This window comes from Hesperophylax consimilis, chromosome 8 (genome assembly GCF_061612785.1).
Source record: "Hesperophylax consimilis isolate HC1 chromosome 8, BYU_Hcon_1.0, whole genome shotgun sequence".
NCBI classification, from domain to species: Eukaryota; Metazoa; Arthropoda; class Insecta; order Trichoptera; family Limnephilidae; genus Hesperophylax; species Hesperophylax consimilis.
In genome coordinates, this window is record NC_142843.1 from 33,013,718 (window position 1) to 33,026,008 (window position 12,291).

General features: G+C 32.1%; 1 protein-coding gene across 1 annotated transcript; it reads right to left on the bottom strand.

The window, feature by feature from the left end:
* Window positions 1–1,394: 1,394 nt before the first annotated feature.
* On the bottom strand, window positions 1,395–10,416 carry Myd88 (myeloid differentiation primary response protein MyD88). The gene is made up of 6 exons (XM_089634601.1): window positions 10,255–10,416; window positions 9,970–10,169; window positions 9,458–9,690; window positions 4,917–5,082; window positions 3,416–3,587; window positions 1,395–2,529 (listed from the first exon to the last, which is right to left on the bottom strand). The coding sequence occupies exons 1-6, from the start codon at window positions 10,377–10,379 to the stop codon at window positions 1,980–1,982; spliced, it is 1,446 nt and encodes a 481-aa protein (XP_089490727.1). The 5' UTR covers window positions 10,380–10,416; the 3' UTR covers window positions 1,395–1,979.
* Between the last annotated feature and the right edge of the window lie 1,875 nt (window positions 10,417–12,291).

Here is a 12,291-nt window from a genome sequence, read left to right on the forward strand (position 1 = left end):
GGAATGTATGAAGAGTTAACCAAAATCTCTAAACTTATAATAAAACATAAGTGAGAGATGGTTAAGTAAAAATATTAGTTATTCAATGGAATTTATTATTTACCACTGATGCAACAATTCCTATTTTCATTTTAAACCACTAAATATGAGCGTTAACTCCTCAGGCCTCAGGCATATTCTGACAGAAGGTTTGAGTATTTCCGTTTTGTAATAAATTCCAAATAAATGGAATAGTTCCGAGCGTATCCGAAAACTGTTTCTGAAAGGTGATGAAATACGGTTTCACATTTTATATTAGAAATAAACATATATTTTTTGAAATATAAAAAAATTAAAATGGCCCGATTTACGTTTTTTGTAACTAATATGTATTACTGAAAAAAAAAAAAAAAATTTAATTTATTAATCAAATGTACAACAAACGTTAAAGTCACCTCGCTTTTTTGTAACTTCATATAAAACTAATTAATAAAAAATTCACAAAGTCTCGTAATTTTTTTAAAATTGCAGTTTAAACCCTTTGTTTCACAAAGGTGCACAATTCTGCAGTTAACTTCAAAATTTGTGTATAAAGCGTGGTGTTTTCTCTTTCTAATACCGTTCAGATCATATTTCTCACCACAACAGTAAGGGAGACAAAACGATTTCTGTGAGACATGAGTTGTTCCCAAAAGCGAACAAATTAGCCAAAAGTTTTAATCGGAATTGTGGCATCACTAGAACTGATTAAAAACCAAGAATAGGAACAATACAGTAGAAAAAATGTAGGTACATATAGGAAAAACCAATTTTTTTAAATTTACCCAAGTATGAAAAAGCACAAAAATCTAATGCATAATATTATCATCTATTTATAAAAAAAAATCAGAAATACATATAAGTCTTTCCTTGCTTTAGCAGTTTTTAGCACCAAATATTTTGTGTTTTGAGGCTGTTTTGAAAAATAACACCCTTATTGTTATTACATAGTTTAATACATATCATAGTTTGTACAAAATTCACTGGTAATTTGAATTTGTATAATACAGTGTAAATATTATATCTAAAACCATGTGAAATCAATAAATTTATTTTGGTATTCTTATTTTATAAAATATTATCTAAAAATATAGTGAAAATAAATTTATGCATTTATTATTGCAGTTCAAATTTCTTGAAAATATTTAATTATTTCTACAATACATAATTGCAAACTCACTTTGTGGCGTCATTTTAACTGAATTAAAATAAATCACATTGTATACACCACTATTTAATCAAAATAATCGATATATTTCGAAATCAATGGTTTCTTCATCAGGATAACATATAATGAAACATGTCGAGTATTTTGATTAAATAATGGTGCACATAAAGTGATTTATTTTAATAAAAATGTTATATTTATATGTACTTTGAAGGCGATCATAATTTTTTTTTTAAAACAAATAATTTTCTACATATTTAGGTACAAATTGGTAATTGAAAATGTATGTAAATTCTGTGGCACTGTTGGTCAAAGACTTTTAATTATTTGTCTATCACAGCCATCATTATAATGATGATAAATATTAAAAACTCCAATAAAAACTTGCCAGAGATTTTGATCTCTTTATGTATTGCCACTAGATTTTATCACATTTTGTGTGCTGTTTCGCAGACTGTAGGCGCTGAGCAAACTTTTAACAAATAAAATCTTTAATAATTGTAACAAATAGAATCGAAATTATATCGATGTAAAATACACAAGATTGACCCCGATTCAGCCAACATCATTGTACAGATCAACATAGTTATTTGTGGAATCAGGGCTGTCACTACTGTTGATAATGTGGCCAATCTAGTGAGAAAAAAAAAATAATAATTAAACCCAGATTCAATTCATTACTTACTGGCAGGAAGGTTGGTGTATTCTATATCAATATGTACATTACGATGCTTACGATGATAATCCAAATTTAGTATATGGAAATTGTGAGCATTCATTGAATTTCATATCATCAATCCGCTAGAACTGGAACGGCCTTTTTCAAGTGCCACTTTTTCTTCTTTTTTCCAGAAGTGTCGGTCTGGTCAAACGAACTTAAGCTTCGGGAAGACGAATTATGGTGGTTGAAGGTTAGGAACTTTTGGTACCATTTACCCTTCTTCGTTCTTTCCGTTTTTGTGTTACTGTGATTGTTTGCACTTATGTCAGTTATATCGTTTGCACTGACAAACATTCCCGGGTCGGTGGTGGATGTGAAGGACTGCTCACTGCGGCTGTCGGTTGATTGGTTAAGGTTCACCATGCTGGAGGAGAGACCAATGGGTGGAAGGTAACTGGGAAGTATTGCCGGAGGCTTCGTGCTCGGTTTGGGTTCGTCTTCAGGTTCTGAGAGAGTGACGCTGATGGTGGGTGGTTGGATGGGTGATGCGGATATCGCATATTGCGGCTTGAAGGCAGCCGGAGCATTGGGGATGGCCAGCCTGGGCGATGGTTGATAGAGGGTGGGACCGATTGACAGGGTTTGGACGTCTTTTTCTATTTCTATTTCTCTGATTATGGCTCTGAAATACAATAAATTAGTAGGTACTTATTAAAAATAAAAATTATATATTAGACGTAATATTTCAAAATTCTTTGAAATCAGATAAACAGACATTGAAAATTATGAATGGGAATGTAGTAATAATATAATATTGGTTCCAAATTCTATAGGTCATAATATTGTGCGAATGCTGCGGCTCCTTGTTAATAGAACATTTCAAAATGTATGCATAAGTTACATTATAAGTTTTGAAGGAGAAGTCACACTATTCAGCTGTGTAGAGGTTACTTTTAAAATGAAAACCCCGTTCACATGAGAAGCAAAATGTTGGTGCAAATTAGCGACACCATTGATGCAGACAAAATTGCAAAATGGTAAAGGAGATATAACGATATCGAGACTAATTCAAATATACATTATTGTAGCTTTTTCCAATAAAATACAACTTTTGTGACCGCACTCGCAGCTTGATTGCAGCGAGGAATTAAAAAAAAGTAAATGAGATTCGGTAGAGGGTGGGGGGGGGAGAGTAATTTCATCAGAATTCAATAGATATTTAATATCTTAAAAAGAATAACAGGACAATTTTTTTTTAAATGAGAATCTACTACCTAATACTTTTTCTGGAATGAACTAAATTATAGGGTATGTGATGTGAAAAACAACTACGATTTCGCACAAAGCTCTTGTTTTGGGAAGTGAATTATCCTCCTCCGGTGCGGAAATGTTTATGCATATTTCAAGAAATAATTCTTCAAAATATGAACTGTTCAAATTAAAAATTATCGATATTTAAACTTTTTTAACTTTTCTGAGGAAATGGTTTTATTCTAACCGGTTACTTTGAGAAATTTTGAAAAAAAAAAGATTATTAATTTGTAGAGATGGCCGTGTTTTTTAAGTACCTTTGGTTGCTGGTGAGTGCGATGGGAGTTACTTTCAGGGAGTCTCTCAGCTTGTCCCAGAAGTTCCACAGCTTCCCAGATCTCTGGTAGTTGAGCAGGAAATAGTAGGACAGTTGGGGGGGCAGCTGACAGTACTTGTAAAGGCAGGGGACTATCTTTCTTTGTCGTTGTTCTGCAACACCAAAAGGATTACATTTCAGTTTTCTAGTTACAATTCAGCTACATTGACACAAATAGCGTTCTGGTCCCAAAACTGTTTTTTCTTAAATAAATGCTTACAAATTGGTGTTTTTTCAATATGCCTATAGGGATCCTGTGTTATAACGGACGAGAATTGTATTACATAGATTACCCGTCACAAACTGTAAATACCTACAGTGAAACCTCTATCTATCGTTTTTGAAGGGACTTGTTGAAAAAAACAATGATGCGGAAAAACAATAGATGCGGGAAATGAAAAAAAAAAAAGGCAATGTTTAATTTTCTTAAAAACCATACTAATTTCACATTTAACTAAATATGTTTATTAAAAATATTTTATATTCTAAATAAGTGAAGTTTAATTTAAAGTTTTTGTGATTTTGTAAGGTTTAATCTGAAATTTAAATAATCGGTACATTTTGAAGTGTTCGAAGCCTAATAAGTAAAAATATTGTGCGCGTGCATTACCACTGTGTTTGAATGTTTGACGACTAGACTAAAGCGCAAAATTCACACACGGATCTGCCCGTGTATTTCTACGCAGGACAGGCCGATCCGCCGAGCAAATCCGTGTAAGAATTCTACACTTAATGCCAGGAGCGGCTGCCATCAGTAGAAGCGACTAAATTGTTATGTCCCTCTCTTTCGATGTTCTGCTCATTGTTTGCGGTACCATTAATCGAAACCAAGCATTTAGCTACGAAATATGGTTTCAAAATGGATGTTCATATTTTAAAAACGACCAAAACATGTACAAAAAACTGCGTGATTTAAAAAATGAATGCAGTAAAACAATGCATAGAGGAACGATAAAGGCAATCTATTTTTGCAAGTTTTGTATGACGTAAATTCGGGACCGGAAGAAATAAACGATAAATGCGGGAAAACGGGATCGAGTTTTCGCTGTAGCTAATTTAAAAAGGAGATAAGATTTAAATTATTTTGGGGAAAGGCAACAATTGGCCTAAAAATATAATAACAATATAAACACATAAATAACCGGTTTCAGAAGTGCCCTTCCTTCATAAGGAGAATATTAAAAATTCCTGATGAAGGAAGGGCACTTCTGAAAGCAGTCGAAAGTCAGTGTTAAAATGAAGTGGTTTAAAACAAATTTATGTGTTTATATTGTAATTTTTATTGTACGACAAGCAACAAAATAAATGCATTTTTCGAACATGAAAAATAATAACACTTGGTTAATTTTCAGTGTCATTTTTGTGGAATATCACATCAAGATATTATCACAATATATTTCTGCTCCTTGGTAACAAATATAAAACTAATAAAAATACAATACCTATTCCTAGAGCTTGTGCGAAGTCAATGAAGAAGGTGTTGGCCGGGGACTGCAGGAAGGCGGGGGAGATGATGACGATGAGGCGGTTGCACCTCTCGGAGATCAGCCGCAGCATGGCGGAGTGCTGCGACAGCCCGCCCAGCAGGTCTCTGTCCTTCTCGCACAACTGGAAACCAAACAAAAAAATATCATCTTACTAAAAGTGTAACACAAAACTATTCATATACAGTCAGTCAAGAAAGAGTAGACAAAAATCGAAGGGCACTGCGATCGATTAAATGTCAATGGCAATGGTTCAAAGGAAAAAGAAGTTAATTTAAAAAAAAACCACTGTTCCTGTAAATGTTAACCTCTCATACTCGAGAGTCGAACATAACCTCACATTTGAATGTACAGTGAAATCTCAATCTATCGTTTTTGAAGGGACCTATTGAAAAAAACAATGAATACGGAAAAAAGAAAAGTGTTACGTTCATACAAACGTTGTTACGTGAGCTGCACAGTTATATACATATAATAAAATATTTCATTGTTTTATGCCCATTGCTGCATCAAGATACTTTAAAAACAATGAAAAATGCTGTAAGTCATCCATGCCTTTTTGTTTGTGTAATATTTGAGGGGTAAATTTGCATATTCTTCAGCGATTTACAATGTGTGAGTGGCTCGCGTATGTCAGTTACATCACTATTGACGCAAAACAACACGGAGAGTCTCTCTTTCGATCCTTTACCGTAGCAAGACTTGCCCTTTAACATCAATGTGTCTTTCTAGTTTATGAAGATTTTTACGGTAAAAAGACCTCACAGCCGTGTTTGACGCCGCAAACGACAACTAATGACTAATGTCGAAAAATCCGAATGTTCCGCACGTTATTTATGAGTACTGTTAATTGAAACCAAATTTAACTACGAAACATGGCTTAGTATGTTCACATTTGGAAAAACAATCGATCGTGCAACATATTTAGCACATTTTAAACGATGAATGTGGTAAAACGATACATAGAGGACCGATTGATATATTTTTCCAAGTTTTGTATGAAATTAATTCGGGACTGGAATAAATAATTGACAAATGCGGAAAAACTTTTATTCGGGGAACTATCGGTTGAGAATTCACTGTACTAAAATTTGTTAAAAAATCAGTGTTACCAATATTAAATAAATTCTCTCCTTTAGTCTGTTTCCCTTCTTAACCATGTTGAAGGTATTTTGTTTTTCAATGCAAATTTTTTGAGAGTAAGAATTTTTTTTCACATAAGAGCAAGTTCACAACTTTTTTTTAACTTTCCATACTGTGGTATTTTCTAACAATAGTATTTTATGATTTAGTTCAGACATATTAACAAAAAAACACAGATATTAACAATAATGTCAATACATTTTATTCTATTCTGATGCCATTGCAAATTTTGTGCCCATTCGACATAATAAAATTTCTCATTTTTCAAACTGGTTTAGCCCCGAATTGATCACATTAACATATAAAAAGAAAATTGCTCATATAAATTACAAGCGATCCAGAATGTCAAGTGATTACAATAAATTTCAATTGTTAAGAAAGGAGTGTTGTAAAATCTCAAAATTGTGCTATAAAAATTATATTGATAAAATTGAAAATGATATTCGTGTAAACATAAAACATTTTTGGAATTACACTAATTCTCAAAAAAATAATAACTTGGGTATTCCTCCTTGTATGAACTTCAATGGGAAAATTGGTTGTAATGATGAAAACATTGTAAACTTATTCGCCGATTATTTTAAGTCTGTATATGAAGAGGATATACCTAGCAACGAAATTCCCCAATTCTCATCAAATCTTAGTCTGGATATATCTGAAATACGCATTGAAATTAATGATATCAAAAAGCATGTAAATTTGTTAGATGTTAGAAAAAATGCTGGACCTGATAATATTCCACCGGTGTTAATTAAGGAATGTTTAAACGGCCTAACTGTTCCTCTTTTCCTAATTTTTAATCAGTCTCTAGAAACAGGTTGTTTCCCTGATACATGGAAACACAGTTTTCTTACACCTATTTTTAAAAAAGGGGACAAAACGGACATTACAAATTATAGACCGATATGTATCCAATCAGCGATACCCAAACTTTAAAAAAAAATTGTACTCTCTAAGATAACTTCCAACATACAAAAAATTATAACTTCCTACCAACATGGCTTTTATTCAAATAAATCTACTTTAACTAATTTACTGATATACGAAAACTTCATATCCAATTCTTTAGCAAACAGATGCCAGGTTGACTCAATATACACTGATTTTAGCAAGGCCTTTGATAAGGTGTGTCACAAAATATTAATTAATGGGTCAATCCGCACCAAATCATCCAGGCCATGTCACCCACCATCTCAGATTTTGATGAAACTTTAAATTTTTAATCCTTCCATATAGATAAGAAAATATACCAAATTTTACTTTCCTACCTCAACTCGTTTTTTTTTTATGGGCAGTTGAAGTTTGGGCAAAATAAGCGTTTTTACATATTCCGAGCACTCCGGAAGAGCTTGTACCTTCAATGAAAAAAAATTGATTTCTCATTTTAAAAACGTTTCTACACTGTGAAGCACACAAAATACCAGGAGTTTTATTTTTTTAGGTTGTACTATGTTTATTGTAGATAAGAATAAAAAAAAAATTACAAAAAGTTTGAAAAAAGTTTAAAATGGATTTTATTTATTGAAGCAAGTAAAATGCCATGAATTTTATTTTTGTATGTGATTCTATGCTATTTGTAGATATGAATAAAAAAAAAAATTACTTCATTAACACTGTACCTTCCCGAGATATTGCTTTTTTGTAAAGTACCTTTTCCGTCCCAAAAATTACTTAAAAAATTACTTTTGGTAATTTTTTAAAGTCAAGTAGATAAATGTAAAGGGTTTATTTATTTTTTTCTGCAATCAGCATAGTTTTCTTGATAATATTGAAAATTTTCATTGCATTTGCACTATAAATGACAAAGATACAATTTTTTTTCATTGAAGGTACAAGCTCTTCCGGAGTGCTCGGAATATGTAAAAACGCTTATTTTGCCCAAACTTCAACTGCCCATAAAAAAAAAACGAGTTGAGGTAGGAAGGTAAAATTTGGTATATTTTCTTATCTATATGGAAGGATTAAAAATTTAAAGTTTCATCAAAATCTGAGATGGTGGGTGACAAATCCAAAATTTTCTGGATGATTTGGTGCGGATTGACCCTAATAAATTAGCCACACTTGGAGTTTATGGTAGTTTATTAAATTGGTTTATTAGTTATTTGTCCAATAGAAGTCTTAGTGTGAAAATAAATGGCACAAATTCATACACATTTATAGCCACAAGTGGAGTGCCACAAGGCTCTCATTTAGGGCCCATTTTGTTTATTATATTCATAAATGACATTGTTGATATATTTACTAACATAAAAGTATTACTTTTTGCTGATGATTTGAAACTTTATAAAGAGATTAATAACATAAATGATTGCATTATATTACAAACTAATTTGAGAAAACTTGCATTGAACATAAAGAAATGTCAGTTCATTAATTTTTACAGAATAAATAATCCAATATTTTTTCAATATACATTAAATGATAAAAACTTAAATTGCGTTAGTGAAATTATTGACCTAGGTATATTGTTCGATAGCAAACTAACTTTTGTGTATCATATTAATAACATTATCAATAAGGCTCTTAAGACTCTTGGATTTTTTTTGAGAATTTCAAAAGACTTCAATAATTTAGGCACATTTATCATGTTGTACAAAACCCTTGTTAGATGCCAACTAGAGTATAACTCTACATTATGGTCTCCCTTTTAAAATATTCATTCCGATAATATTGAAAAGATTCAACATAAGTTCTTGAAGTATATAAACTATAAATTGCATATTCCTGTAGAAAACATTGATTATAACTACTTACTAGATAAATTGTCCCTATTAAAACTTTCTGAAAGAAGAATAAACACAGATTTAATAGTACTACATAAAATACTTCATTACAAAATTGACTATCCTGAGTTACTCCAATTAATCAGAATCCACATACCCAAAAGATCTTGCCGAAATTTACTACCCTTTTATTTTTACAACACCAGGACACTGTCTTATCAAAATTCCCCAATTCCAAGACTTCACACGAAGACGTCTCGGAAATAAATACTCTGATCTGGGAGATATATTTCATCTTAAAAATAATCAATATAAATATTGTTTATTTCAATTCTTTTATAGATCGAGACACAAATAGACATCTATAATTTCCGCAATATATATATTTTTATTTTGAATATCTATTTATGTGAGACTTCTTATCATTTTTACTAATGTATCTTATTTTATTATATGCTTTTGTTGTAACACTTAATATTTTTTCTTTTTCCGTTGTATTATGTTTCCTTTATTGTTTTAATTTTGTAGAATCTATAATAACTGTGATACTCTAAAACTTTGTAGTGTGTAAAAGCCCATTAGGGCGTGTAATAATAATAAATATTTTTTGAGTATTGAGATATTCTATCCTACCTTAAATCCAAATGCTTCCATGCGGTCGATAAGCTCAAGAGCAAAATCTGAATCTTCGTCTGCAAAGAGAACAAAGGCATCGTAGATCTGTGGATTGAGGTACCCTTGCTGTGAGAGGTAGGCATCGCCCACCGTCAGGACGTCATGTTCGGGAGTCGAGGGAAGCATGGAGGGACTTATACTCGATATACTGCTGGAGCGGGAATCATTCAGATAGTCCATGGCATCAGATTCTACAAATTACAGGGATAAATGTATATTTATAGATTATGATTTTTAGTATTTTTTTTACACTTTTAAAAAATTATTTAACATTTTATTTCAGTTAACAAAAAGCTTAGAAAACAGAATATAAGTTACTCAGTGAATCTTCGTCGGTTTTATGTAAGATACTTGAAGATATAAGAATGTATAATAAAAAAATTTAAAGCATAAACATTGTTTACTTTCCATAACTTGTTGACATTATTTAATACAAAATGAAAAATATAAAATAAAGTCCTTAAACTCACCAAACAAGTGCCTCGTATCATCAAACACATCAAATCGGTCCATTTTTCCTAAATACTCCTGTAACCTTCGAAGATTTGCTATATGGACACCCTTCTGACTCCATTGTGCTAGCACCCCAGAAGTTGGATCTGCCGAGGAAAAGAAGCCTGGGATCATCTCTCCGGATATTCCTGAGAGGTGAGCGAGGCCTCTCCAGTCCCTAGAAGAATAAACATCGTTACATTCAGAAAAACATCACAAAAGTGACACCTAACCTACACATTGAACGTCGCGATTCAACTTACCTGGGGACGCCGTCGTCGCTCGGAATGATTTTGGTAGGATTGAGGAGCATCGACAAAACATTTCGGGAGGCATTTTTCAATGAAGATATTGGAATAAAACCGAGATCTAGTGTAACATCACTCATATCTAAAATACACTTCACGTCAAAATATCATAACAAAATAATGTTGCCAGCTGCGATGAAACATAAATACGCCACTCTCTAAATGAAACAAAAGGTTTTATTATTTTGTGTGTACATCGTTTTCCCTATTTGGTTTAGGTAGGCGACGACCAGATAAGACGGGGCAGATTTGAACAGAAAAGCTACTTTCTTCCCTTAAGGCAAATACCCCATAGTCCCATTATATTAAGTATTAATAATAATAATCATAAATAATGATAATCGGTCAAACTCCAGTGATATTGGCAATTTCAACAACTCTACCGCTAGAGGGAGCTAGTGTAGCATGTTGACTTTGACATTCCTTTCTATGGCGGCAAACAGAATTTATTTAATATTTGGTAGCGGTGTTTAGCGCTTTCTAATTTGTATTTTGATCAAATTTGATATTAAAAAAATGTATGTGTTTTTTATTTAAAGTGGGTTTCGTGGTTCAGTTTTCGAACAAACAGGAAAAATACCCCCAAGTCGTTTTTCAAGATGCTAAAAAACGTTGAAAGGTTGGTTGGTGAAATGATTTCGTTAAATCCTAGCAAATAAAATGTTCGTGATTACGTAACACGTGGATCAATTCAGCAAAGCTGTGTAAGTACCATGTAGCATTTTGTTTTCAAGTTAATCATCGTCAATGTTTATGTGTTTCCAACACATTTTGTATGACATCTCAAAGGAGCGCCCTTGTCTGCACAGTGGAAAGGCAATGTCAAGGCTATGTCCCCACCCGGTTGGGCAGCCTTGTGAGGTGGGTTTAGGGTTTTAGTTTTGTCCGGGTCTCGAAGAGGCCCGGATTATATGGAGGAGGAAAAACAGAATTTCGTATTTATTAAATAAATAAAATATTAATAAATTACAAATTTGTTCATACATTAATATTATTAAATAACTACATATATTGATATCTTTTTGGAATATTTCTCACAATTATAAAGTATTTTATTACCTTTCTAAGCCACCAACGACAGAGTTAATAGTCGCTTTAATCTTTTTGTTAATGTATGAGCAAAAAAAGCATAAAAATCGTATGTGGGATATCTCATTTAAAGAAATTCGACTTCTATAATTTGTTAACGTAAAATAAAGAGTATAATTTCACATAAAATACATTAAAATGTATGAGAGAAAACCAAGGCGCACATCTCATGCCGCTAGGAGGCTGGAATGCGCTAGTGTAGCAGGTTGCCATCAGAATGTATGGGAAACGTCAGAAGTTGGAGGTATTATTAATATTATAGGATATTTTCCGAAGGTAATATTAAAGTTTTTTAAGTTTAGGCAGATTATTTATTTTATTAATTCTAAAATCATCATTAAGTAGGTTTTAAAGTTATTACCGCTATGTATGTTGTATGTTATTTGAACAGAAACAATATTTTCTTTCTGTATGATTTATATTTTGAGGTAGGTATATAATAATAATAATTCCGCCATTTCTGCCTGTCTGTTCTGCCTGTTAAAAAATGATGGTTTAACTTCATAAAAATTGGGTGAGGAAATACCTCGGGGTGTTTCCCTGGGACCGTTTTTGCTATTATTTTTTTAATGATGTCTTACTATTTTCAACGGTTCCATGATAACTCAACACAATGAGAATTCAACACATTTTTTTTAAAAGTGATATATAAAGCCACTAGAAGATATGAAATAAAAAGCTAGGTTAAATAGTCACCTACGTAACCTAGTTAACCTTTTTGTTTCATCACTTTTCATGACTTCATATCACTTTTTAAAGGTGTGTTGAATTGTAATTTTGATGAGTTGTCCGGTCACCATCTTCAGCGACATCATTAGGTTTTAGGATGATACGAAAATACATAAAGCTATTAGCTATATTAATTAGGTAAAACATTTATTAATTTGTACTGAAAATTACACA